The 25,697-nt window shown below is 39.8% G+C and overlaps 1 protein-coding gene across 6 annotated transcripts in view; it reads left to right on the top strand.

The window, feature by feature from the left end:
- The first annotated feature begins 5,894 nt into the window (after window positions 1–5,894).
- Window positions 5,895–25,697, top strand: part of CPLANE1 (ciliogenesis and planar polarity effector complex subunit 1) — a 138,912-nt gene continuing 119,109 nt past the window's right edge. For all 6 annotated transcript variants that reach the window (XM_078445049.2, XM_078445044.2, XM_078445033.2 and 3 more), the window contains exons 1-6: window positions 5,895–6,009; window positions 14,605–14,725; window positions 19,216–19,351; window positions 19,465–19,584; window positions 20,300–20,529; window positions 25,249–25,355. In XM_078445049.2, coding sequence (XP_078301175.2) covers window positions 14,645–14,725; window positions 19,216–19,351; window positions 19,465–19,584; window positions 20,300–20,529; window positions 25,249–25,355 — 674 coding nt within the window. In that variant the 5' untranslated portion in view covers window positions 5,895–6,009; window positions 14,605–14,644. The remainder of the gene's footprint in view (window positions 6,010–14,604; window positions 14,726–19,215; window positions 19,352–19,464; window positions 19,585–20,299; window positions 20,530–25,248; window positions 25,356–25,697) is intronic.

Below are 25,697 nucleotides of genomic sequence, written 5' to 3'. Positions count from 1 at the left end.
CTACAGCACTTCCATTGGGCTTCTGAACCATGTATCTAATTGTTCACTAGTTAGTTCCATCTTGAATTCCAAAGGCACCACAAAATGGAAGTGCTTCAAACTGAAATCTTCCCTGTTTAAGACCTATCTTAAGTATTTCTGACTTCCTCATATCTCAGGTAGAGAAAATGCACTGAGTATACTGCTATCATGGAGTTTATTACTACACTGTAATTTAAGTGTTGATGAGTCTCTTCTGAACTAGGGACATTGTCTTCCCCTCTTTATACCTACCATAGTGTGTGATCCATAATAGGCATTCAATAATATTTTGTTTTAGCAAATTGTAGTCATTTCCATAAATTTTAAGTAATGAATGTGTAGAAAGTCAACCTCAGAATTAAACCAATACCTGTAGGTCTGATGGCCATACAGCAAAATCAGCCACTGCTATCCCATTATTGTCACACCTAAGGTCTAGAAATGGGAACACAGCAGATTGTGGGACTAGGTTAGAATTTCTTAGTTCTCAAATTTTTCTGCTGGAGATTTTTTTTTTGGTGCTAACTGGAGCAAGATTTATCTAAGGTGTTTGTTACTTTAGGTGGACTTGAACCACCTCCGTTCTATAATCTTTGAGATAAATGGTGCTGAGTTGCCAGTATCTCCTCTGCCACTTATCCTACACAGAGACACAGGGATGGCTGTGGTTTCTGAAGTTGTGAGAAGACTTCCTGCTCTGCATCCTTTGTGAAGATAAACCAAACTCACAGCTCTCTGAGAGGGCTGGGTGATTTACTCAATAAAACATACCAAGCCTAGACAAGGGGTAGCAAGCCAAAATGCCTTAAAAGACCAGGCCCATCACCTTATGCAGTCAGCTGCCCAGTAGGAAGCATGAGAAGGACAGTGATTTGTGTATGGCCGTAAATTTAAGAATCCTTCTTGGTGGCCTCATCTAAAAGGCTCAGTGAACAAGCAGTCTGTGATGGTCAGTGGGGTCACATTTGGCCTTCAGTTCCCCAGACTGTAGGCTGAGAATAAGAGAAAATTTGAGGATGAAGTGCACTGTCAGTTCAAATACTGCTAAAGCACACATGGAGATGTGGGAGTGTCCACAGGACAGTGGAAGGAGGCCACATCTGACAGAGCAAGGGAGCGAACAGCCTATAGCATTTATAGAGGACAACCATAGAAACCTATTAAGAATATGATAGGGGGGTGCCTGGGTGGCTCAGTCAGTTAAGCATCCGACTTAGCTCAGGTCATGATCTCAGGGTTCATGAGTTCAAGCCCTGCATCAGGCTCTGTGCTGACAGCTCGGAACCTGGAGCCTGCTTTAGATTCTGTGTCTCCCTCTCTCTCTGCCCTGACCTCACTCACACTCTGTCTCTCTCTCTCAAAAATAAGTAAATTAAAAAAAAAATTAAAAAAAAAAACAAAAGAATATGGTAGGAACCACTGGAAAAACATCCGTAATCAATTTTGGGCTGGGATCTGGGACTTATGCCTCTAGAGGTTCAGAGATGGCATGGTGCCCAACACACAGAAGGTAGATGTGCTTAATTCTTTTTTTTAAAATTTAAAGTTTATTTATTTAGAGAAAGAAGGAGAGGGAGGGTGAGCAGGGAGGGTCAGAGAGAGAGGGACACAGGATCCCAAGAAGACTCTGCACTGCCAGCACAGAGCTGGATGTGGGGCTCGAACCCATGAAACATGAGATGATGACTTGAGTCGAAATCAAGAGTCAGATAATCGACTGAGCCACTGAGCCATGTTAATGATATAATGTCACCACTCTATTGTGAAATAGATTTTAGCGATTAAACTAAAACAACAACAACAAAAACCCAGGCCCATGACTTAAAGCAACCATTTAGCTTCTATCCAGTGCTATGGTAGAAGTAGCTATAGTAGAGAGGCAGCTATGTTCAGTTGTTCAGGAACCCTGAATTTTTTTGTTACGACAAAGTAGATGGAAAAAGAAAGAAGCCTCAGTTCTTTTCACTGCCACAGTAAAGAATTGCAGGCAGCGAAAGGAAAGCAGAACAAAGTTTTATTAAAGTACACTCCAAGGGAGAAGGGGGGCAAGAGACAAAGGGGCTTGGAAACTCCAGGGTGTGGGCTTATATCATTTTTTTTTCTTTTGGGTGGGTCCTAGGGTGGCAACATTTGCGTGGCAGGTCTGAATTATATAATAATTAGCCGACTACTGCATGTCCTTTCCCAAACTGTATTCAAGATACCTGCAAGGGGTAGGAAACCACATTATTTCCATTCTGGAGACACAGGTCAAATAAGAACAACCCAGTGTTTTTTGCACAAGTGCAGCTGGGACTACAAATTTCCTTCTTCCTCTGACAGGATGCTATACCACTGACGGACTACTAGATGGGCGGAACATGGTGCTCCCTGGGTGGTCCTCTGTTGGGGCTCTCGGTCAGGACGTCTAAGGTCCATCCTCCCGTTGCGCATGCCTAGCTTTCTGCCTAAGGCTTCCATCTTGTGTTTCCACCATCTTCTTTGCTTTCAAAAAGCAGAGGTCAAAGGAGAGAGAGTTTAGAAAAGGCACAAATGCCCTTAACTGCCCTGTTGTTAAAATAACACGCATCCCTGACACACATATTGGCAAGAAATAGCCACATGGCTGCATCTAGGTACAAAGGGGCCCAGACACATGGTCCTTGTGTGCTGAGGAAAAAGAAGAGACATGCACATTGGTATTCAGTAGCAAATTTCACAGGCATATCAAGGCATTTTCCTAAATAATGAGGGTGTCGTCTAGAAATAAATTCTCATCTCAGATGGTAAGAAAACTAATTCTTTATATGTTACATTGAAAGATATTCCATACTCTGAAATCAAAAAATATTCAACAATATTTTATCTAGTTATTTCATCATTTCATTTTTTGTATACCCCTGAAAAATATCTTGGGGTGCAGTGCAGAGCAAGCTTCATTCCAAAAAAGTGGCTTAGTTGCATTGACCCATGGAGATTTGGGGAGTGTTTGTTATAGGAGATATTGTACTCTGGCCAAAATGAAGTTATAGGACTTAGATGGATCTAAGAGAAATATTTAAGCTGTTCTGTGTTAATATTAATTTGGTGTTTGTAGAAAAAGATGTGGATTAGAGGAGAGGGAAGAGCTAGCTCTACATAGGAGATGGTCCATCAAAACAGGCAAGAAAGTCTTAAGAAAAAGGATGCCTTTTTATTTTATTTTATTTTTTTTATGAAATTTATTGTCAAATTGGTTTCCATACAACACCCAGTGCTCATCCCAACAGGTGCCCTCCTCAATGCCCATCACCCACTTCCCCCCCCCCTCCCAACAACCCTCAGTTTATTCCCAGTTTTTAAGAGTCTTTTATGGTTTGCCTCCCTCCCTCTCTAACTTTTTTTTTTTTCCCCTTCGCTTCCCCCATGGTCTTCTGTTAAATTTCTCCGGATCCACCTAAGAGTGAAAACATATGGTATATATCTTTCTCTGTATGACTTTACTTAGCATAACACTCTCCAGTTCCATCCACGTTGCTACAAAAGGCCATATTTCATTTTTTCTCATTGCCACGTAGTATTCCATTGTATATATAAACCACAATTTCTTTAAGGGATGTCTTTAAAAAATTTTTTTTTAATTTTATTTGATTTAGAGAGTGAGTGGGTGTGGGTAGGAGAGGGGCAGAGAAAGAATCCCAAGCAGGCTTGGCCTGTCAGTGTAAGCCCGATGTGGGACTTGATCTCATGATCTTGAAATCATGACCTGAGATGAAACCAAGAGTCCAACGCTTAACGGACTGAGCCATCCAGGCACACCAAGAAAAGGGACATCTTAACATGGAATATTGTCACACAGTTTCCCCCCAAACTCTCAAAGTCCCTACACAACATTGTCATATATGATAATTAGTAATAAATTACAGAAAAATCCAAGCCCACAGAATGTACAACACCAAGAGTGAATCATAATGTAAACTATAGACTCTGAATGATGATGATGCGTCAGTGTAGGTTCATTAATTGTAACAAATGTACCAATCTGGTGAGGGATGTTAATAATGGGTGAGAGGCTATGCTTTTGTGGGGGCAGGGGATCACATGGGAACTCTCTGTTCCTGTCCTTTCGTTTTGTTGTGACCCTTAAACTGTTCTAAAAAAACTAAAGCCATGAGATGGTAGTATGATCATTAAATTGAACTAATTCAATGGAAATGGAGCCTAAGAAAATGAATTTCTAGATGTGTGGTTTTATTTTGGTTTTAAGTATAGTGGGGGCACCTGGGTGGCTCAGTCCATTAAGCATCCAACTCTTGGTTTCAGCTCAGGTCATGATCTCACAGTTGTGAGATCAAGTAACCCCTTCCCCAAACCCCAGGTCAAGGTTTCCTCAAGCCCTGCATCAGGCTCTGTACACTGAGCATGGAGCTTGCTTGGGGTTTTCTCTTCTCCCCTCTCTCTGCCTCTCCCCTGCTAGTGCTTCCGTGCTCTCTCTCAAAATAAATAAACTTAAAAAAAAAAAAGAATGGTGACAGGAGCTGAAACTTGGTTTAAATGAGGATAAGAATCATGAAAACCTTATCAAATAGATTTAGTTATTTCACATTCTCATGTAACTTACATCAACAAAATTAAACAGTAAATGGCAGACTTGCTCCATTTGGCAGAATAATTACTTAATTCTCATAAGTAATTATTTACAATAACAAAAACTTGAACATTGCAATTGAACAAACGGTCAAGGAATATAAAGAGACAATTCAAAAAAGAGAAATTGGACAAATGGATAATAAATATTTGAAAAATGTTCAATCTCACTAGAAATAAAAAATATATGATAAGATAATGAGTTAGCATTGTCACCTGTTTGAAGAAGACGCAAGTGAGGCCCATAGGCAATGTTCATGATGCTGGTGGCCTGGGAATTAGCATTATGACTAAGAATGTCAATTTGGTAATATACATATCAGGCTCTACGTTGACTTCCCATTTGAATCACCTGGAGAAATTGTTTATTTTATTTTTAAGTGTGCGTTTCTTTTTATTTTTTTTAAAATGTTAATTCGAGTATAGACCTGGGAAACTTTTAGGAAGAGCAAGAGAAACTTGGGTTCTATCCCAGATCAATCAAATCAAACTCCTTAGTAGTGGACCCCGAGCGCCAATGTTTTTTCAAAGCTCTCCAAATAATTCTCACATTCAACATGTGAAAAGGAAGATGAGGAGGGAAAACAGAGCATGCCACTGCCTAAGGCATTCAAATTTAAGTTACAGAAAAAAATGCTTTTCCAGGCTAGACCGGGCTGCTTGTTCGTGACCCCTGTCCCGAGTCAGTCGGCTGGACCCAGGACTGGGGCAAAGGAAGCCAAAACAGTGTCAGAGACGAACAAGTCACTAGGATGGCGAGCACAGACACACTTCCCTTAGTGCTGTAGGTTGTCCACCGGGTCTTTGGGGGGGCCTTTTGTTTTCGGGTCCGGGGAGGACTCCCCACGAGAGGGGACGTCCCGCGAGTGGCCCATCAGTCGGTTATTAAACAGTTTCTCTGAAAAGCGCTGCACAGTTCCCGGGCACGCAAGACGCGAGCCTCGGAAGCGCGCCGGCGAGAGTAACGAACCCCCGGCGGAAGCTGAGGAGACCGAAGGGCGGGGGGGGGAGGGGGGGGGGGGGAAGCGGCGGGAGCCCGCGGAGGAGACCGGGAGCGGGAGGCGGAGGCAAGGAGGCCGGGAGAGGGTGCGGAGTCGAGGGGCGGCTCGGAGGACGAGGGGCGGGAACCTGGAGAGCCTGGAAGAGGAGGAGGGAAGGAGGAGCATCGCGAGCTTCCCGCCCGCGCTCCCGGGCGGCTCCGAGCAGGCGCCCTGGCGGTGCCCGCCGTCTCCTTCCCCGCCCGCCGCGGTCGCCAGGGTACAGGCTCGCGTCCGGTGGCCCGCTGGGCCCGTGGCCGTCGCCCTCCCGCCTCCTCGCAGCGCTGCCCGTTTCGCCCTCGGCCTCGCCTTCCCCGCCCCGGACGGGCCAGGAGCCCCGGCGGAGGTAACTAAGGGCAGATTCCTGCCGCTTGTGGCCCCAGCCCCCTCCCCGCACGTTGGGCCGCCGGCGTCCGCGGGCTCTTCGGGTCCAACCCGCACCCTAGCGTCTGGCCGGTGCGCGACCTCCCCCCGCCTTCTCCTGCCGCACCCCGTCCCCTCGTCCTTCCCCGCTGCCCTGTCCGGGCCCTTGCCTCTCCCTCGGCCTGCCCCAGCCTCCCCGTGTCGCTCTTGCGCCGCAGCATCCGCAGGCTGACGGAGGCGCGGGAGCTCCGGGGGTCGGGTCGCCCTCCGGCCGGCGCGGGACGAACTCCGGTCCGCGCCAGCCCTGGGCGGGGACCCCCTCCTGGTCGTCCACCCCTGTGCGTCCCCGTGGTCACCGCACTGAGCACCTCGCGGGGGAGACGGCGGCTGTCCCCGCCAAGCCTACGCTGCAGGGTCCGGTGGAAAACCCCAGAGGGGTCTCTGGACATGACCTGATGACCTGTGCGGGGTGGTCGTGGCGAAAACTTCTGTTTGCCTTTCTTTGGTATGAATTGAGCACTGGTGAATGAATGGACGCGATTTCTTAGACTCTTTTTCTCGGGAAATTGTGTTCTCCAGTGTGTTTTGAATAAACGTACTTTTTTAGGGTAGACTTAACCATATTTTCCCTCCTAACATACCTTGTGTGATTGAGTTTCTTTTTTATTTCTTTCTTCCGTTAGTTAATTGTACTTGTTTCATGATGTTTATCTGTAGCTTTAGTGTTTCGAGTGCCAGTTCACCATGAGGCAGAAATAATCTTTGCCACCTAACAGGAGGTGAGAACATCTTTTATAGTTACGACAGGTGAAAGACCATCCATCATCAAATCCTGTAGGGCTGTCTTCACATCTTGAGCTTTTTATCCTTTACATTTTAGTTGCGAGGCTTATCTATGGCGATACATCTGGAGTATTTTAAAGCAAATTCCTGGCATAAATACTTAGGTGTATACTGTGTCTCTCCTATCTAGGAGACGTAAGGACATTAACCCCCCCCCCCCCCCAAAACTCAGAATTACCACATACTCCCCAAAATAACATTAATTCCTCAATAACATCTAATACCCTGTCATATTCCAATCTCCTCTTTTTTTTGAATTTGAAATTCAGGTTTACAGAAAAATTACAAGAATAATACTAAGGAATTCCTGTACTCTTACCCAGTTGAACCCTTTGTTTATATTTTGCCCATGCTTTTTTCTTTTCTTTATACTTGTGCACACACATTGTTTTTTCTGAACTATTTGAGAATGGCTTGCATGCGTCATGGCTCTTACCGCTTTTACATAAACAAGTACATTTACCAAATTCAGGAAATTTAATTACTTTTATCTGTGCTATAATCCATATTTCTAGTTGTCAGTTGTCACAATAATATCCTTTATAATAAATTTTCTAGTACAAGATACAGTTCAGTTTATTTTATTTCTTTTTTATTTTTTTTTATTTTTTTTAACGTTTATTTATTTTTGAGACAGAGAGAGACAGAGCATGAACGGGGGAGGGTCAGAGAGAGGGAGACACAGAATCTGAAACAGGCTCCAGGCTCTGAGCTGTCAGCACAGAGCCCGACGAGGGGCTCGAACTCACGGACCGCGAGATCATGACCTGAGCCGAAGTCGGTCGCCTAACCGACCGAGCCACCCAGGTGCCCCAGTTTATTTTATTTCATTTAGTTGCCTTATATTTTTTATCTTCCTTAACTTGGAGTGTTCTTGAGCCTTTGTTTCTCATGATATTGATATTTTTAAGGAATAAGAGCCCATTTATATCATATTCTTCGATATGAGTTTCCTCATGAATAGAGTTAGGTTTGAATTTTTTGGTTGGAATACTATAGAAGTAATGTCATGTCTTCACATTATCACAACCAGAGGAGCATGTGTCCCTCTTATAGGTTAAGATGTTATCCCTTTTTTCCACTCTCATTTTTTTTCTATTAACAGTTATTTTCTCCTTATTTTCCAATTAAGTACAGTTGACCTTTAAACCACATGGGTGTTAGAGGTGCCACCCCCTCCCCCCAAGCAGTTGAAAGTCTGCTGAATCCCAAAATACTGAACTAATAGTATACTGTTGACCATGCCTTACCAATAACAAAAATGACACATATTTTGTATCTTGTGTGAATTATATAATGTATTCTTAAGGCTAGAGAAAAGAAAATTGTACTAATAAAATCATAAGGAAGAGAAAACACATTTGCAGTACTATATTAGATTTATTGAAAAAATCTGTGTATAAGTGGACCTGTATAGTTCAAACCTCTGTTCAAGGGTCAGCTGTAATTTGTGGGGAAATACCTCTAGATTGTGTGTGTGTGTATATATGTATATATTTTATATATGTTTTATAAAAATATATATATTATATATTTTATATTTATATTTGAGAGAGAGAGAGAACCTTAAGGAGGCTCCACACCCAGCCTGGAACCCAACACGGGGCTCAATCCCATGACCCTGGGATCATGACCTACCTGAAATCAAGAGTCAGACCCTCAACCGAGAGAGCCATCCAGGTGCCCCAGTACCTCTAGATTATGTAAATATCTTGTTCCTTATCAGAATCCTCCCCCTCCCTCTGCCTGATTTAGCATCCATTGATGGTTCTTTCCTAAATTAGTTTTTACTATGATAGTTTTTTTTTAAACGTTTATTTATTATTGAGAGACAGAGAGAGAAAGAACATGAGCATGGGGGGGTGGGCAGAGAGAGAGGAAGAGACACAGAATCTGAAACAGGCTCCAGGCTCTGAGCTGTCAGCACAGAGCCCGATGCGGGGCTCGAACCCACAAACCTGGCGAGATCATGACCTGAGCCGAAGTCGGATGCTTAACCAACTGAGCCACCCAGGCGCCCCTACTATGATAGTTTTAAAATAGTGGTTTTCCACATCTACCCTTGAATCAGTGTGGCCTCATTTATTCTTTTTTTTTGAGAAACTCGTTATTTTATTTTGTATAAACAGAGGAAGGGAGGAAAGTTTTAAACTTCAAACTTTGTTCAGCATGTGTGCAGTTAGTATCCACAAAAACACTCTCATTTATTCTTCTTTCTTTCTTTCTTTTTTTTTTTTGTGGGGCGGGGAGAGAGAGGCAGAGGCAGAGGGAGAAGGAGAGAGAAAATCTCAAGCAGGCTCCATGCCTAGTGCAGAGTCTGACTCGATCATACCATGGTGAGATACAATCTGAGCCAATATCAAGAGTTGGATGCTTAACTGACTGAGCCACCCAGGTGCCCCATATTTTTTATTTAATAGATTGTAACCTGTTGCTCATCTTCTTTGATGCTGAGAGTCTCAAATTTGGGGGATTTGGCCCTTCAATCTCGATCCTGTTTCTTTTGACATGTCTCTATCATATGTTTGTTTCCTTAACTTTGGAACAAAAAAATGTTCCAGGTCCATCTGTTTCCTTTTCTATCCCTGCCCTGAAATCAGCTGTTTTTTCAAGGAGTCCTGGTTTCTTTTACTGAGGAATGGTGTTTCTTTTTGGTTTAGAAACCAAAATCTGGGTGCTAGGTTTGCTCATTGCTACTGGAATATCATTGCTCTTAGCCTCTTTTAGAGGACAGAGCTAGAAATCATGAGTTTTTATACAGATACTTCCAATTATAATCTAGCCTCTTAGGGCTTTTCTTTACCTTTCCCCATTCCCCATTCTATAATTGTTTCCCCTTCTTCAATGAGAATGCTGGCTCCCATCAACAGCTATGTGTGTGTGTGTGTGTGATACACATATGTATGCACAAACATACACATATATGTATGCATATGTTCATTTGCTCAGCCCTAAATACACAAAAAGTAGCTTCATAATTTTTGTATTTATACCCCTAGGGAAAACAACCAAGAAGAATTTGACATTTGTTTGTTGTTCTTTTTATCTTCAGTTTGAGAGCATATCGTCAAAATATTCTGTTTAAAAGTTATTTGGGGGTGCCTGCGTGGCTCAGATGGTTAAGCCTCCGACTTCAGCTCAGGTCATGGTCTTGCATTTCATGGGTCTGAGCCCCACGTCAGGCTCTGGGCTGACAGCTCAGAGCCTGGAACCTGCTTTGGATTCTGTCTCCCTCTCTCTCTGCCCCTCCGCTGCTCATGCTCTGTCTCTCTCAAAAAAATTTAAAAAAAAAGTTACTTGAATTGATCCTTTTTTTCTTCATTGGGGTTATTTTACTTATTTGAAATATAGTCAGATTTGTTTCTCTTTGTATTTTTATGTACCCCCTCCATTCTTGTTTTTACTAATATGATTCTAGAAATCAAAACTATACAAAAAGGTATATTAAGAAGTATCCCTCTCTTTCTAGCCTTTCCACTTTGTCACCCTCCCCCCAGTGGAAGTTAGTTATTAGCCTGTTAATTTTTGTTTTCTTTTTCTTTTTACAAAATTAAATGATGCATATGTTATTTTCATCTCTTTACATATAAGGTAGTATACTAGGTATACTCTTTTTTTTAAGTAGGCACCACACCAGTATGGGGCTTGAAGTCATGACCCCAAGATCAAGATCAAGATCAAGAGTTGCTTGCTCTACCAACTGAGCCAGCCAGGTGCCCCTATGTATATTCCTTTGCACTTTACTTTTTTCAATTAGCAATATATTCTAGAAATCAGAGAGATCTTCCTTATTCTTTTTTTTTTTTTTTTGAGAGAGAGAGGGAGAGTGCAAGCAGAGGGGTTGAGGGAGAGAGAGAGAGAGAATGAATGAATGAGAGAGAATATCCCAAGCAGGGTCCATGCTCAGTGCAAAACCTGACTCCGGGCTTGAACCTACAACCCTGGAACCATGACCTGAGCTGAAATTAAGAGTTGGGTGCACAACCAACTGAGCCATTCTGGCGCCCCTAGACCTTCCTTATTCTTTTGGCAGCTGCTGAATATCTATTTCTAACTGGTTTATTTGAATTAAAGTCCAAAATAGATCTTCGTATATTACATTTGGTTATTATGTCTCTTAACGTTACCCCATATATGCATATCTATATCTATGTAATACATATATAAGCTTCTCCCTCTCCCCTGTAAAATTTTTTTTAATGTTTATTTATTTTTTAAGAGAGACAGCAGGGGATGGGGAGAGAGAGAAGGGGACAGAGGGTCCAGAGCAGGCTCTGCGCTGGCAGCAGAGAGCCTGATGGCGGGGCTTGAACTCATGAACTGTGAAATCATGACCTGAGCCAAAGGCAAATGGTTAACTGACCGAGCCACCCAGGTGCCCCACTCCTTCCCCCCGTTAAAATACCATTTATTTGTTGAACCAACTGCATCATTTATCCTATAGCATTTTTTACATTGTGAATTTGGTTGATTTTATTTTCCTGGTGTATTTAATATGTTCCTTTATTTTCTTTATTTCTTGTTCATTGATGTTTAGAGTCAGACAGATTAAGGTTCAGTTTAAAATTTTTATCTTTTAAAGAATATTTCATAGATGGTTCTGTGTACCTCCTATCTATGTAGCAACATATCAGGAGGGATATAATGTCTTTGTCTCACAGTAACTTTAAAAAAATTTTTTTTTTTAAATTTTGAGAGAGAGAGTGCAAGCCGGGGAGAGATAGAGAGAGAGAGGGTGAGCGAGAATCCCAAGCAGCCTCCACACTGCCAGCTCAGAGCCTGACTCGGGGCTCAAACCCACTGAAATGCAAGACCATGACCTGAGCCAAAATCCAAGAGTCCAGTGCTTAACTGACTGAACCACCCAGGTGCCCCTGTCTCATAGTAATTTTAAGATTTATTAGTGAGTGTAGGCCATGTCAGTTCATCTGTTACAGATGAACTACTTTCACCTAATAGTTTTAGCAACCACTGATACTGTTGACTAGACCTATTATTTCGTTAGGAGCTACAAATGATGCTTTTCTGATAAAATCATTCCTATTGCTTTTGGTTCACTTTTTTAAATAATTTATTTATAATTTTAGTTATATTTAAAATTTATAAAAATAGTGTCTCAGGAAGTAGTCATTTAGATTTTTAGAGTTCTGAGTAATTGAAAAACATAATGTTACAGTATAAAATATGAGGTTGGCTAGCATCTTAATAGGTCCTCTTTGCTGTACTTGGATAGTTTTTCTTTTAAAGCTTATTTTATTAAAAAGTTCAGCTACTTTCTTTTTAAAGATCTTTAATCATACCAAATAAATTCAACTATTTTGGAATTCGTAAACTAAATAGAATTAGAAATATAGAATTAAAAAAAATTTTTTTTGAGGGAGAAAAAGCACAAATAGGGGAGGGCGGGGGGCGGGGGGGACAGAGGATATGAACCAGGCTTGTGCTGACAGCAGTGAGCCCAGTGCGGGACTTGAGCTCATGCACTGGAAGGTCATAACCTGAGTCAAAGTTGGTCACTGAACCAACTGAGCAACCCCGGTGCCCCAGGAATATAGAATTTAAAAAAAAAATTTTTTTTTTACATTTATTTATTTTCGAGAGAGAGTGAGCACGAGTCGGGGAGGGGCAGAGAGAGAGAGAGGGAGACACAGAATCCGAAGCAGGCTCCGGGCTCTGAGCTATCAGCACAGAGCCCGAGGCAGGGCCTGAACCCACAAACCGTGAGATCATGACCTGAGCTGAAGTCAGGCGCTCAACCGAATGAGCCACCCTAGTGCCCCAGGAATATAGAATTTTTTAAAAAGGAGGAAAGAATATGGTTAATGATTGAATACAGTCCAGACCAATGACCAAATTACATCATTGTTCAAGATTTCACAATTTTGAGAATTAAAAAAAATTAATTTGTAACAGAAACTTCCAGGAAAATTGCATATATAGTACAAAGAACTTTTTTTCACAAACCATTTGAGAGTGACCAACTGATGTTCCCTTACCTCTGAATATTTTAGTGTGTATTTTCTGCAAACAAGGACATTCACCTCCAAAATTGGAAGACACCACATCAAAATCAAAATTAGCATTCATACATTACAACCATATCGTCCTCAGTTTCTCTTTCTATTTAAGTTTTGCCTGTTGCCAATATTGTCTTTTATCATGAAAAGATACTCATTGCAATTTATTTAGTTACCAGGTTTTCCACTTGGGACCAGTTTCTTTTTTTTTCTTTCTTTCTTTTTTTTTTTAATTTAGAGAGAGAGACTATGCAGTGGGGGAGAGGGTCAGAGCTTAAGTTCCATGCTCAGTGGAGCCTGATGTGGGGCTCAGTCCCATGACCCGGGATCATGACGTTAGCCAAAATCAAGAGTCAGACGCTCAACCAGTTGAGCCACCCAGGCATCCTGGGACCAGTTTCTTGATCTTCCTGACTTTCACACCCTTGAAACTTTTCAAGGTTTTTGAAAGTTTTCAGATCAGTTATTTTGTAGAATGTCCCTTAACTTGGGTTTTCCTGATATTTCCTTGTGATTAGATTCAGGTTATGTGTCTTTAGCACAGATGTCACAGAAATTTTTCTCATTTTACCTATTAGGTGATACATGATTTCCAGTTGTCCCATTTCTGATAATTTTCATTTTGATCACTGGATTAAATGGAGTCTGCCTGGCTTTTTCATCATAAAGTTACTCTTTTTTTGTAACTAATGAGTACCTTATAGGGTATTTTTATACTTTATAACAATGTAAATATGCCATTTTTATGAAATGTTCAATTTATTTGTTTACTTATTCATAATTCTATGGATTCATGGTTTTCTATTTTATTCTATGGATTTTAAGTCCATTGCCGTAATATGTTTTGATCCTCCAGCTGTTTTCAGTTTGGTCAGTGGGATCCTTTTCAGTGTGACTTCTGTGTTTCTCTCTGTTTGGGCTCCAGCACACTGTGCCAGGCTGTCATGTCATACTGTGTGAACATCCTCCCAGGATTCTCCCAAGAATGGATTATGTTTTCCTCACCCTGCTTGGGCTCTGACAAACTCTTCTTGGATTCCATTGCAACTATCTCCATACCCAGCATGGGTACTTGCTAACGCATCTTCACTACATGTTTTCTTGGGGCTTCATCTTTATGTGGGCTAGTTTGGACTTTCTTACAGCTCAATGGCTCAGGGTGGTTTGTTTATATGGCGATTGAAGGCTTCAAGAGTGTAATTACTCCAGGGGGTAAGGTAGAAGCTATAATTGCTTTTTATGATTGAGCCTTGGGAAATGTATAACATCACTTCCATTTTACTCTTGGTTAGAATAATTAAAATCTCACCCACTTTTAAGGGATGAGGGAGGCATGGGGCAGAGCTCTCAATGAGAGAAGTGTCAAAGTCATAGTTGAGGAAGACTATGTAGGATGGGAGATACTGTTGTGGCCATCTTTGGGAAATACAACCTATGGCACTGAGAAAAGCATATCACATAGAAACTTCATTGTCAAGATCTTTTCCTAGTTTATTTTTATCTTCATAGCCCGAGAAACAACTTGTGAAAAAAGCAAATACATTTTGCTTGACTATTCAAGATATAAGATGAGATACTGAATGCATTCTTTATATCTTACCTTAAAAAGACAGTTAACTTGAGCTGATGAAAAAAGTGATTTACCAAAACTTGGTGAACATTCTAAATTAGAATCCTTATAAATCTTATGGGCTACTTATTATTATTATTATTTACAGCATCTTGTGACTTTTTACCTAATTGGTCATTGCAAGAAGCATGGAGATAAGATTAGAAGTTTTGACATCAACAAGTATCAAGCAGAAAAAGCCCTGGCCACGAGTCTCCTGGTTAGGACAGGTAGGTTTTTCTTTCTTCATACAATACCAGCTATAATAATGTGTTAAATGTGTACTTTGCCTCTAAGATAGAATGTTCTATGGTCTTTAAAAAAAAAAAACAAGGGCGCCTGGGTGGCTCAGTCGGTTAAGCGTCCGACTTCAGCTCAGGTCACGATCTCGCGGTCCGTGAGTTCGAGCCCCGCGTTGGGCTCTGGGCTGATGGCTCAGAGCCTGGAGCCTGCTTCCCATTCTGTGTCTCCCTCTCTCTCTCTGCCCCTCCCCTGTTCATGCTCTGTCTCTCTCTGTCTCAAAAATAAATAAACGTTAAAAAAAATTAAAAAAAATAAATAAATAAAACAAAACAAAACACCATCTTTAGCAGGATCACCTCACTGAACGGAGTTTTTTGTGTTTGTGTTTTTTTTTAATTAAAAAAAATTTTTTTAACGTTTGTTATTGAGAGAGAGAGACAAAATGTGAGCAGGGGAGGGGCAGAGAGAGAAGGAGACACAGAATCTGAAGCAGGTTCCAGGCTCTGAGCTATCAGCACAGAGCCTGAGTGGGACTCGAACTTACAGACAGCGAGATCATGACCTGAGCTGAAGTTGGATGCTTAACCGACTGAGCCACCCAGGCGCTCATTTGTTTGTTTGTTTGTTTGTTTTTATGTTGAGCAAGTTAGCTTCTCAAGAAAGTTAAATGGTCTGTGTAGAAGAAATACTTTATTTTCAAAAAAAAAAATTTTTGTCCTGTTAATTTAAGGTTGAGATGGCAAATATCAAAAGGAATTTTTAAATTTAAATATAATTAACATGCAATGTTATATTAGGTTTAGGTGTACAACATATCCTATAATTCCATGCATTACTCAGTGCTTATCACAATAAGTACAGTCACCATCTGTCACCATACAACACTATTACAATATTACTGAGTATATACTCTATGCTGTACTTTTTATATCGGTAACATACATTTTATGACTGGAAGTTTGAACTTCTTAATCCCCTTCAACTATTTTGCCCATCTCCCCACTCCTCTCCCCTCTGGCATCTACAAGTTTGTTCTCTGTATTTAAGAGTCTGTTTATTTTGTTGTTGTTCATTTTGATTTTTAGATTCAACATGTAAGTGAAATCATGATATTTGTCTTTCTCTGACTGACTTATTTTACTTAGTATTATACCTTCTAGGTCCATCCATGTTATTGCAAATGGCAAGGTCTCATTCTTTTTTTTAATCACCGAGTAATATTCCATTTTATACATATCACTTCTTTTTTTTTTAACTTGTTTTTTTAATGTTTATTTATTTTTGACAGAAAGAACATGAGCCAGGGAGGGGCAGAGAGAGAGGGGGACAGAGGATCTGAAGCAGCCTCTGTACTGACAGCAGAGAGCCTGATGGGGGCTCAGACTCATGAACCTTGAGATTGTGATCTCAGCTGAAGTAGATGCCTAACCAACTGAGCCACCCAGGCGCCCCCTCTTCTTTTTTTTTTTTAAGTTTATTTATTTATTTTGAGAGAGAGCATGTGCACACAAAGTGGGGAAGGGGCAGAGAGAGGGAGGGAGAGAGAATCCCAAGCAGGTTCTCCACTACCTGATGTGGGGCTTGAACTCATGAACTGCAAGATCATGACCTGAGCTGAAATCAGACACTTAACTCACTGAGCCACCCAGATGCCCCTATACCACCACCACCACCACCACCACCACCACCACCACCACCACCTCCTCCTCCTCCTCCTCCTCCTCCTCCTCCTTCTTCTTCTTCTTCTTCTTTTAAGTTATTCATATATTTTGAGAGAAAGAGAGAGCATGGGAGGGGCAGTGAGAGAGGGAGAGAGAGAATCCCAATTAGGCTCTGTGCTGTCAGTGCGGAGCCTGATGCAGGGCTCGAACTCATGAACCACGAGATCATGATCTGAGCTGCATTCAAGAGCTGGACAATTAACCAAGGAGCCACCAGGTGCCCCATACCACAACTTTATTCATTCATCTATTGATAGACACTGGCTTGCTTCCATATCTTGGCTACTATAAATAATGCTGCAATAAACATAGAGGTGTGAATGTCTTTTTGAATTAGAGTTTTTGTTTTCCTTGGTAAATACCCGTAGTAGAATTAGTGAATCATATGGTATTTCTATTTTTAATTTTTTGAGGAACCTCCATACTGTTTTGCCAGAGTTGCTGCACCAACTTACATTCCTACCAACAGTGTATAAGTGTTTCTTTTTCTCTATATCCTTGCCAAATACTTGTTATTTCTTTTTTTTTTTTAATATTTTATTTGTAAGTACCAATGTGGGGCTCAAACTCACGACCTTGAGACCAAGAGTCCCATGCTCACTGACTGAGCCAGCAAGGTGCCCCTCTTGTCTTTTTGATTCTAGTCATTCTGACAGGTGTAGGATGATATATCTCAGTGTGGTTTTGATGTACTTCCATGATAATATGATATTGAGCATCTTTTCGTGTATCTATTGACCTTCTGTATATCTTCTTTGGAAAAATGTCTATTCAGGTCCTCTGCCCATTTTTAATCGGGTTATTTGGGGTTTTTTGGTGTTGAGTTGTATAATTTCTTTGTATACTTTGGATATTAACCCCTTATTGAACATATCATTTGCAAATATCTTCTCCCATTCAGTAGATTGCCTTTTTGTTGATGGTTTCCTCCTGTGCTGTGCAAAAAATTTTTGTTTTTTGTAACCAAAGGGAATATTTAATCTTCTGAATCCTTTCTTACCGGAACAGTCAGTGGACTGTTTTCTTACCATTGTGATTTTCATGAGTATGCCCTATGCCCCTTAAAACTAGGATAAAGTTGGGCCAGGATACACCAGAAATCCAGGAATACCATTCACAATATATGGAAGAGATTCGTCACCTTAGGGAAATTAAGCAAGCCTATAAAATCCTCTTAGAATAGGTAATAATTATGAAAATTTTAACGATTGGTGTTTTAGTGTTAGTGTCATTTCCTGTGAGAAATTATATCGTTAACTTCCTCTAGTCTCTTCTTTCTTTTTAAAGATGCTGTTTTTGTTTTTTTTTTTTAAATGTACATTTGAGAGAGAGAGCGTATGGACAAGCAGGGGAGGGGCAGAGAGAGAGCGGGAGAGAGAGAATCCCAAGCAGGCTCCTGATGTCAGCGCAGAACCCAGTAAGGGGCTCAATCTCACACACCATGATATCATGACCTGAGCCAAAATCAAGAGTTGGACACTTAACTGACTGAGCCACCCAGGTGCCCCTAGTGTAGGTAAATAATTAAAAAGCTTGCCCATACTACTGATCAAATTCATGAAATTAAACAACATGTAACCCAATTTTGGCTAGCAGAATTGTAAGACACTTTTATGATTAAAAAAAATTTTTTTTTAGTGTTTATTTATCTTTGAGAAAGGGAGAGAGTACGAGCAGGGGAGAGACAGGGACACAGAATCCAAAATAGGCTCTAGGCTCTAAGCTGTCAGCACAGAGCCCAATGCAGGGCTCGAACCTGTGAACCATGAGATTATGACCTGAACTGAAGTTAGACACCTAACTACTTAAACAACTGAACCACCTAGGGGCCCCAGCACTCTTATAATTTATTTTATTATTTTTTTCTTTTATTTTAATTTTTTAAAAATTTACATCCAAATTAATTAGCATATAGTGCAACAATGATTTTAGGAGTAGATTCCTTAGTGCCTCTTACTCATTTAGCCCATCCCCCCCCTCCCACCACCCCTCCAGTAACCCTCAGTTTGTTCTCCATATTTATGAGTCTCTTCTGTTTTGCCCCCCTCCCTGTTTTTATATTCTTTTTGTTTCCCTTTCCTTATGTTCATCTGTTTTGTCTCTTATAGTCCTCATATGAGTGAAGTCATATGATACTTGTCTTTCTCTGACTGACTAATTTCACTTAGCATAATACCCTCCAGTTCCATCCATGTAGTTGTAAATGGCAAGATTTCATTGTTTTCGATTGCCGAGTAATCCTCCACTGTATATATACCACATCTTTTTTATCCATTCATTCATCAGTGGGCATTTGGGCTCTTTCCATACTTTGGCTATTGTTGATAGTGCTGCTATAAACATGGGGGTGCATGTGTCCCTTCGAAACAGCACACCTGTATCCCTTGGATAATACCCAGTAGTGCAATTGCTGGGTCATAGGGTAGTTCTATTTTTAGTGTTTTGAGGAACCTCCATACTGTTTTCCAGAGTGGCTGCACCAGCTTGCATTTCCAGTACTCTTATAATTTTAAAGGTCAAAAAGGTCTAGGTGCAGCCATTAGGTCATCTTACCTAGTAATTCTAATAAATATTTTAAGATAGAGTGAAAAATCTCCAGGATACCTAATCAACCTTATTTTCATTTTATGATTTGTGGTACAAATGTATAATCTTTCTTGAATGTCACTTTGTTTTCCTTTCTGGGATAATTTATTTAGATTAGAGGTTGAATTGCCTCCTGGCACCTCTTAAGTGTCATATGTTTCTTCTCTTAGGAAAATGAAGCTGTTTTCCTTTTGGATAATAAATTTATAAATGAAATTAATTTGCTCTCTGGAAGAACAAAGAAGAAAATTCCTTGTCTGCAGCCTTTGTTGAAGGATGCTATTGTCCTAACAACATCCAGTAATGGTTAAGTAGTACTGATATTTTCAAAAGGCTGGATTAATTGTATTCATAAAAACTTGGGGTAATATTAAGGGAAATATTAGATTATAACTATTGTATTTCCTTTTTGGAAACAGATGCCTGGCTGGCTGGGGTACTCACTACAGGGGAGCTTTTTCTTTGGAACAAAGATCAAGATTGCTTGAAAACTGTACAGGCAGCTGAAAAGCCTAAGAAAATGATTCAAGCTGTAGTAGGTGGGAATTTTTTATTTGTTTAAATTAGTTTCCTTGATAAATGGGAGGAAAAGAAGATGGAACATTTTCCTATTACTATTTTAAAAATATCTCTGTATGTGTGCATAAATATATCTGTGTATGTATAAATATATATATATATATATACATATACATATATATGTTTTCTTGTATATATGATTTTTTTGATGGTGTTTGTTTTTTACTATTTATGTATTTAGGGAGAGCACACAGGTGAGTGGGGGAGGGGCAAAGAGAGGGAGAGGGAGAGGGGGAGAGAGAGGGAGAGAGAGAGAGAGAATGAATGAATCTTAAGCAGGCTCCATGCTCAATGCAGAGCCCAATTCAGGACTCAAACCCACAAACCATGAGATAGTGGCCTGAGCTGAAATCAAGAGTTGGTCATTTAACTGACTGAGCCACTCAGGCACCCTGATGGTGTTTATTTGTGATACTTAGATTCATCTTGAAGAAAAGTCTGGCTTGCCTAACATATCTGATAACAGGGGGTTCCTAATATCACATGACAAGTACATGGTAAATATTATTATTTGTACTTTTAATTTATTAGTAGTGCCTTAGTTTTATCCTGAATGGAAATGAAACATCATTTAGGTGTCTTATTGTCAGGATAGATAAATGATGTACTTTCTGGGAGGAATTCAGACTTCACAGGTTTAATTGCCTTTTTTTTTGTTTGTTTGTTTTTTTAAAGCAAGCTCTTTGAGACTGTACTTGTATGTATCTGGAAATGGGAGAAGAGTTCTGCTTATAACTCCTGGATGCATATTTCTTTGGGAATATTTGGAATTCAAGAATATCTTATCTTCTAAAAGCCCTTCATTGGTAGGCCAGTGGTCCCAGATCATACCTGAAGAAGCAGTTCATTTGCCTTCTAATGAAGATAAAGAAGCTGTAGTGCATGCTGTCTTTATAAAAAATGAGGTAAAATCCAAATCAGACAGGGTGTTCTAGAAGATGAGATCTCAGACTGTAAGAACAGGCACTGTTTGTGAAGCTGTTGAGCAGAGTGTGTGATAGCATTGCTGTATATCTTTAATCATCATTAATTGTCACAGTAATTGCAAAGTTATTGTGGAAAAGATATTTTTACATTTCTTGGTCGTATTTTTTTAAATGTTTATTAAAAATAGTTTGAACTCCACCAAAAAACTACACTACAACTGACAAATGAATTCAGTAAAGTCACAGGATATGAGATGAATATACAGAAATCTGTTGCATTTCTCTACACTAGTAATGATGTAGCAGATTAAGAGAATAATTTCATTTATAATTGCACCAAAAATAATAAAACACCTAAGAATAAACCTAACCAAGGAGGTGAAAAATCTGTACTCTAAAAACTATAAAACATTGACGAGAGACATTGAGGGTGTCACAGATGGAAGGATATTCCATGCTCATGGACTGGAAGAACCAATATTTTTAAAATGTCCAAACTACCCAACATAGTCTATAGATTTAATGCAACCCCTGTCAAAATGCCAACATTTTTCAAAGAACTGGAACAAATAACCCACAATTTGTATGGACCCATTAAAGACCCCAAGTAGCCAAAACAGTCTTGAAAAAGAAGGACAAAGCTGGAGATACCACAATTCCAGATTTTAAGTTATACTACAATGCTTAGTAATCAAAACAGTATGGTACTGGCACAAAAATAGACATACAGCTCAATGGAACAAAATAGACAGCCCAGAAATAAACCCACCTGTATATGGTCAATGAATCTATGATGAAGGAGGCAAGAATATACAGTGGGGAAAAAGTCTCTTCAACAAATGGTGTTGGGAAAACTGGACCACTTTCTTACACCATACTCAAAAATAAGCTCAAAATGGGTTAAAGACCTAGATGTGAGACCTGAAGCCATAAAATTTCTGGAAGAAAGCATAGGAAGTACTTTCTTTGACATCAGCCATAGAAACATTTTTCTAGATACATCTCCTCTGGCAAGGGAAACAAAAGCAAAATTAAACTATTGGAACTAGACAAAGATAAGCTTTTGCACAGCACAGGACGAAACCATCAACAAAACAAAAAGACAGTCTACTGAATGGGAGAAGATATTTGCAAATAATGTATCCAATAAGGGGTTAATATCCAAAGTATACAAAGAACTTACACAACTCAATATCAAAAAACCACAAATAACCCAATTAAAAAATGGGCAGAGGACCTGTATAGTTATTTTTCTAAAGAAGACAAACATGCATGAAAAGATGCTCAACATCACTCATCATCAGGGAAGTGCAAATCAAGTGCTGAGATACATCACCTGACACCTGTCAGAATGACTAGAATAAAAAAGACAAGAAATGACAAGTATTTGGCAAGGATGTGGAGAAAAAGGAACCCTTATGCACTGTTGGTGGGAATTGGTGCAGCCACTCTGGAAAACAGTGTGGAGGTTCCTCAAAAAATTAAAAGTAGAAATACCATATGATCCACTAATTCTACTACTGGGTATTTGCCCAAGGAAAACAAAAACACTTATTTGAAAAGACATATACACCCCTATGTTTACTACACCATTATATACAGTAGCTAAGATATGGAAGCAAGCCAGTGTCTATCAATAGATGAATGGATAAAGAAGATGTGGTTTATTTTTAAAATGTCATAATTACTCGGTGATAAAGAATAATGAGGTCTTGCCATTTGCAACAACATGGATGGAGCTAGAGGGTATAATGCTAAGTGAAATAAGTCCAATCAGAGAAAGGCAAATACCATGACTTAAATTACATGTTGAATCTGAAAGACAAAAGGAACAGACTCTTAAATACAGAGAACAAACTCGTGGTTGCCAGAGGGGAGGTGGGTGAGGGGTGGATGAAATAGATAAAGGGTGTTAAGAACACACTTACCTTGATAAACACTGAGATGTGTAGAATTGTTGAATCATTATACTGTACACTTGAAACTAATATAACACTGTATGTTAATTATACTTGAATAAAAAAAATGGTTTGACCTTAGAGCTTCCTTTCTCTTTTCCTAGTATTTTCCCTAGTTTTTATTATTTACTTACTTACTTACTTACTTATTTATTTATTTATTTATTTAGGGAGCATGAGCAGGGGGGAGAGGCAGACAGAGAGAGGGAATCCTCAGCAGGCTCCACACTCAAGAGTAGAAACTGAGTGTGATTGCACAACCCTAGGATTATGCCCTGAGCTGAAATCAAAGAGTCGGATGCCTAACTGACTGAGCCACCCAGATGCCCCAATTTTTATTTATTTTTTAATTTCAGTATAGTTGAGACACAATGTTACATTAGTTTCAGGTATACAACATGATGATTCATGAACTCTTTATGTTATGCTGTGCTTTCCACAAGTGTAGCCACAATCTATCACCATCAAAACTATTATGCCATTGATTGTATACCCTCTGTTGTACCTTTTATTCCCATGACTTATTTGTTACATAACTAGAAGCCTGTATCTCCCACTCCCCTTCACCCATTTTGTCCACGCCCCTGCCCTGCACCCTACTCCCCTCTGGCAAACATCAGTTTGTTCTCTGTATTTACAAGTGTGATTCTGTACTTTTTCTCCATTTTTAAAATATAACTAGTTTTATAATTTAAAAAGCTAGAATTGGTGATAATTAAGCCATTTAATTACCAGGAAAGAACACATTCATTAACTAAAAAACATTATCAATAGCTGCATGCACTCTTTATATGTATGGACCAACATTTTATTACCCAGTCCACCGTTAGAAATTGCATTTTGAAATTTTTTTTTCCTTTATCTTCTTCCCACCTCTGGGGGTAGTGCCCTAATTTAGATAATAAATAACTATAAAATAAGAGAAAAAAAATTATAAGAATCCAGTTTCAGCCACAGTAAATTACAGTGTTTTCTTCCTTTTTTAATTTAAATTTTTAAAGTTTATTTATTTATTTTCAGAGAGAGAGCAAGCATGCATGTGGGGAAGGAGCAGAGAGAGACAATCCTAAGCAGGCTGTGAGCTCAGTGCAGAGCCCAATGTGGGGCTCAAACCCACAAACCGTGAGATCATGACCTGAGCTGAAACTAAGAGTTGGATGCTTGCTTAACTGACTGAGCCACTCAGGCGCCCTTAATTTTTATTAATTTTTTTCAAATATCTATTTAAATCTAGTTAATATATAGTGCAATATTGGTTTCAGGAGTAGAATTCAGTGACTTATCATTTACATACAACACCCAGTGTTCATAACCAGTGCCCTCTCAAAACCCATTCCCCATTTAGCCCACACCCCACCCACCTCCCTCCATCAACCTTCAGTTCCCTATCTTAAGAGTCTCTTATGGCTTGTTTCCCTCTTTTTTTCTTTTTTTTCCCCCTCCCATATGTTCATCTGTTTAGTTTTTTTTTTTTTTTTTAATGTTTATTTTTTGAGGGAGAGACAGCATGACCCAGGGGAGGGGGCAGAGAGAGAGGGAGACACAGAATCAGAAGTAGGCTCTAGGCTCTGAGCTGTCAACACAGAGCCCAATGTGGGGCTCAAACTCATCAACCACAAGATCATGACCTGAGCTGAAGTCGGATGCCCAACCAACTAAGCCACCCAGGTGCCCCTCATCTGTTTTGTTTCATAAATTCCACATATGAGTGAAATCATATGGTACTTGTCTTTCTCAGACTGACTTATTTTGCTTAGCATAATACACTCTAGCTCCATCCAAGTCATTGAAAATGTCAAGATTTCTTTCTTTTTGATGACCGAGTAATATTCTGTTTTATATATATATCACACTTACCCATTCATCAGTTGATGGACACTTGGACTCTTTCCATAGTTTGGCTATTGTTGATAATGCTGTTATAAACATTGGGGTGCATGTACCCCTTTGAATCTGTATTTTTGTATCCTTTGGGTAAATACTTAGTAGTGCAATGCTGGGATGTAGGATAGTTCTATTTTTAACTTTATGAGCAACCTCCATACTGTTTTCTGGGGTGGCTGTGCCAGTTTACATTCCCACCAAGAGTGCAAGAGTGTGCCCCTTTGTCTGCATCCTCGCCAACACCTGTTGTGTTTTGTGTTGTTAATTTTACAACACATTCTGACAGGTGTGAGGTGGTATTTCGTTGTGGTTTTGATTTGTATCTCCCTGGTGATGAGTGATGTTGAGCATCTTTTCATGTGTTAGCCATCTGGGTGCCTTCTTTGGAAAAATGTCTATTCTTGTCTTCACTGGCGGTGTTTTTTTATTTTTTAAAAATTATGTTTATTTTTGAGAGAGAGTGAGAGTGTGAGTTAGTGGGGGAGGGGCGGAGAAAGAAAGACACAGAATCTGAAGCAGGCTCCAGGCTCTGAGCTGTCAGCACAGAACCTGATGTGGGGTTCGAACCAACAAACCATGGGATCATGACCTGAGCTGAAGTCGGATGCTTAACTGAGCCACCCAGGTGCCCCAGTATGTTTTCTTAAGCCAATAAGCTGCACCTTGATTTCCCATTTGGTCCATGCCCTGGCTCAGAAATAAATTACTTATTCTTTAGCCTTATGTTAAGAATAAAAATACAAGCAGGATTTCTGTATGTTTCATTTATTTTATTTATGATGAGAATATATGTTTTACATATCTTGGTTTATTTTCAGATTAATTGTATACTAAAGTTTATTAAATTTATCTACAGTTATTTGGAGATTGCTGCTTGTGTTCATTTACTTTTTATTCTGGAGAATGTCTGAAGTTAACATTTCTAGCAATTCGGTGGCATGAGAATGTATTTACACCTGTAAGGTGAGATAAAGGTTTTCTTTTTCCTTATTTTCTGTCCCTTTTAAAATATTATTATTTTTTCACCCATAAATACATAAGTTTAATTAAATGAAATGCAAATTTGAACTTTTGAGACCTTACAGATCTATTCTTCCCATAAGTACTGTTGTTATTTTAGTTTTCATTTTAATGTTTTGTTTATTTTTAGAACAAGCAGGGGGAGGGGCAGAGAGGGAGGGAACAGAAGATCAGAAGCAGGTTCTGCAAGGTTTTTCTCATTTTTATTTCCTTTCATGGAATTAAGAACATGTAAAAGGTAAGACAGGCTATGGTCTTGCTTGTATTAAAATTATAGAGATAGGT

This window comes from Panthera onca, chromosome A1 (genome assembly GCF_046562875.1).
Source record: "Panthera onca isolate mPanOnc1 chromosome A1, mPanOnc1 haplotype 2, whole genome shotgun sequence".
Taxonomy (NCBI): domain Eukaryota; kingdom Metazoa; phylum Chordata; class Mammalia; order Carnivora; family Felidae; genus Panthera; species Panthera onca.
This window is presented reverse-complemented; position numbering and strand designations above follow the sequence as displayed.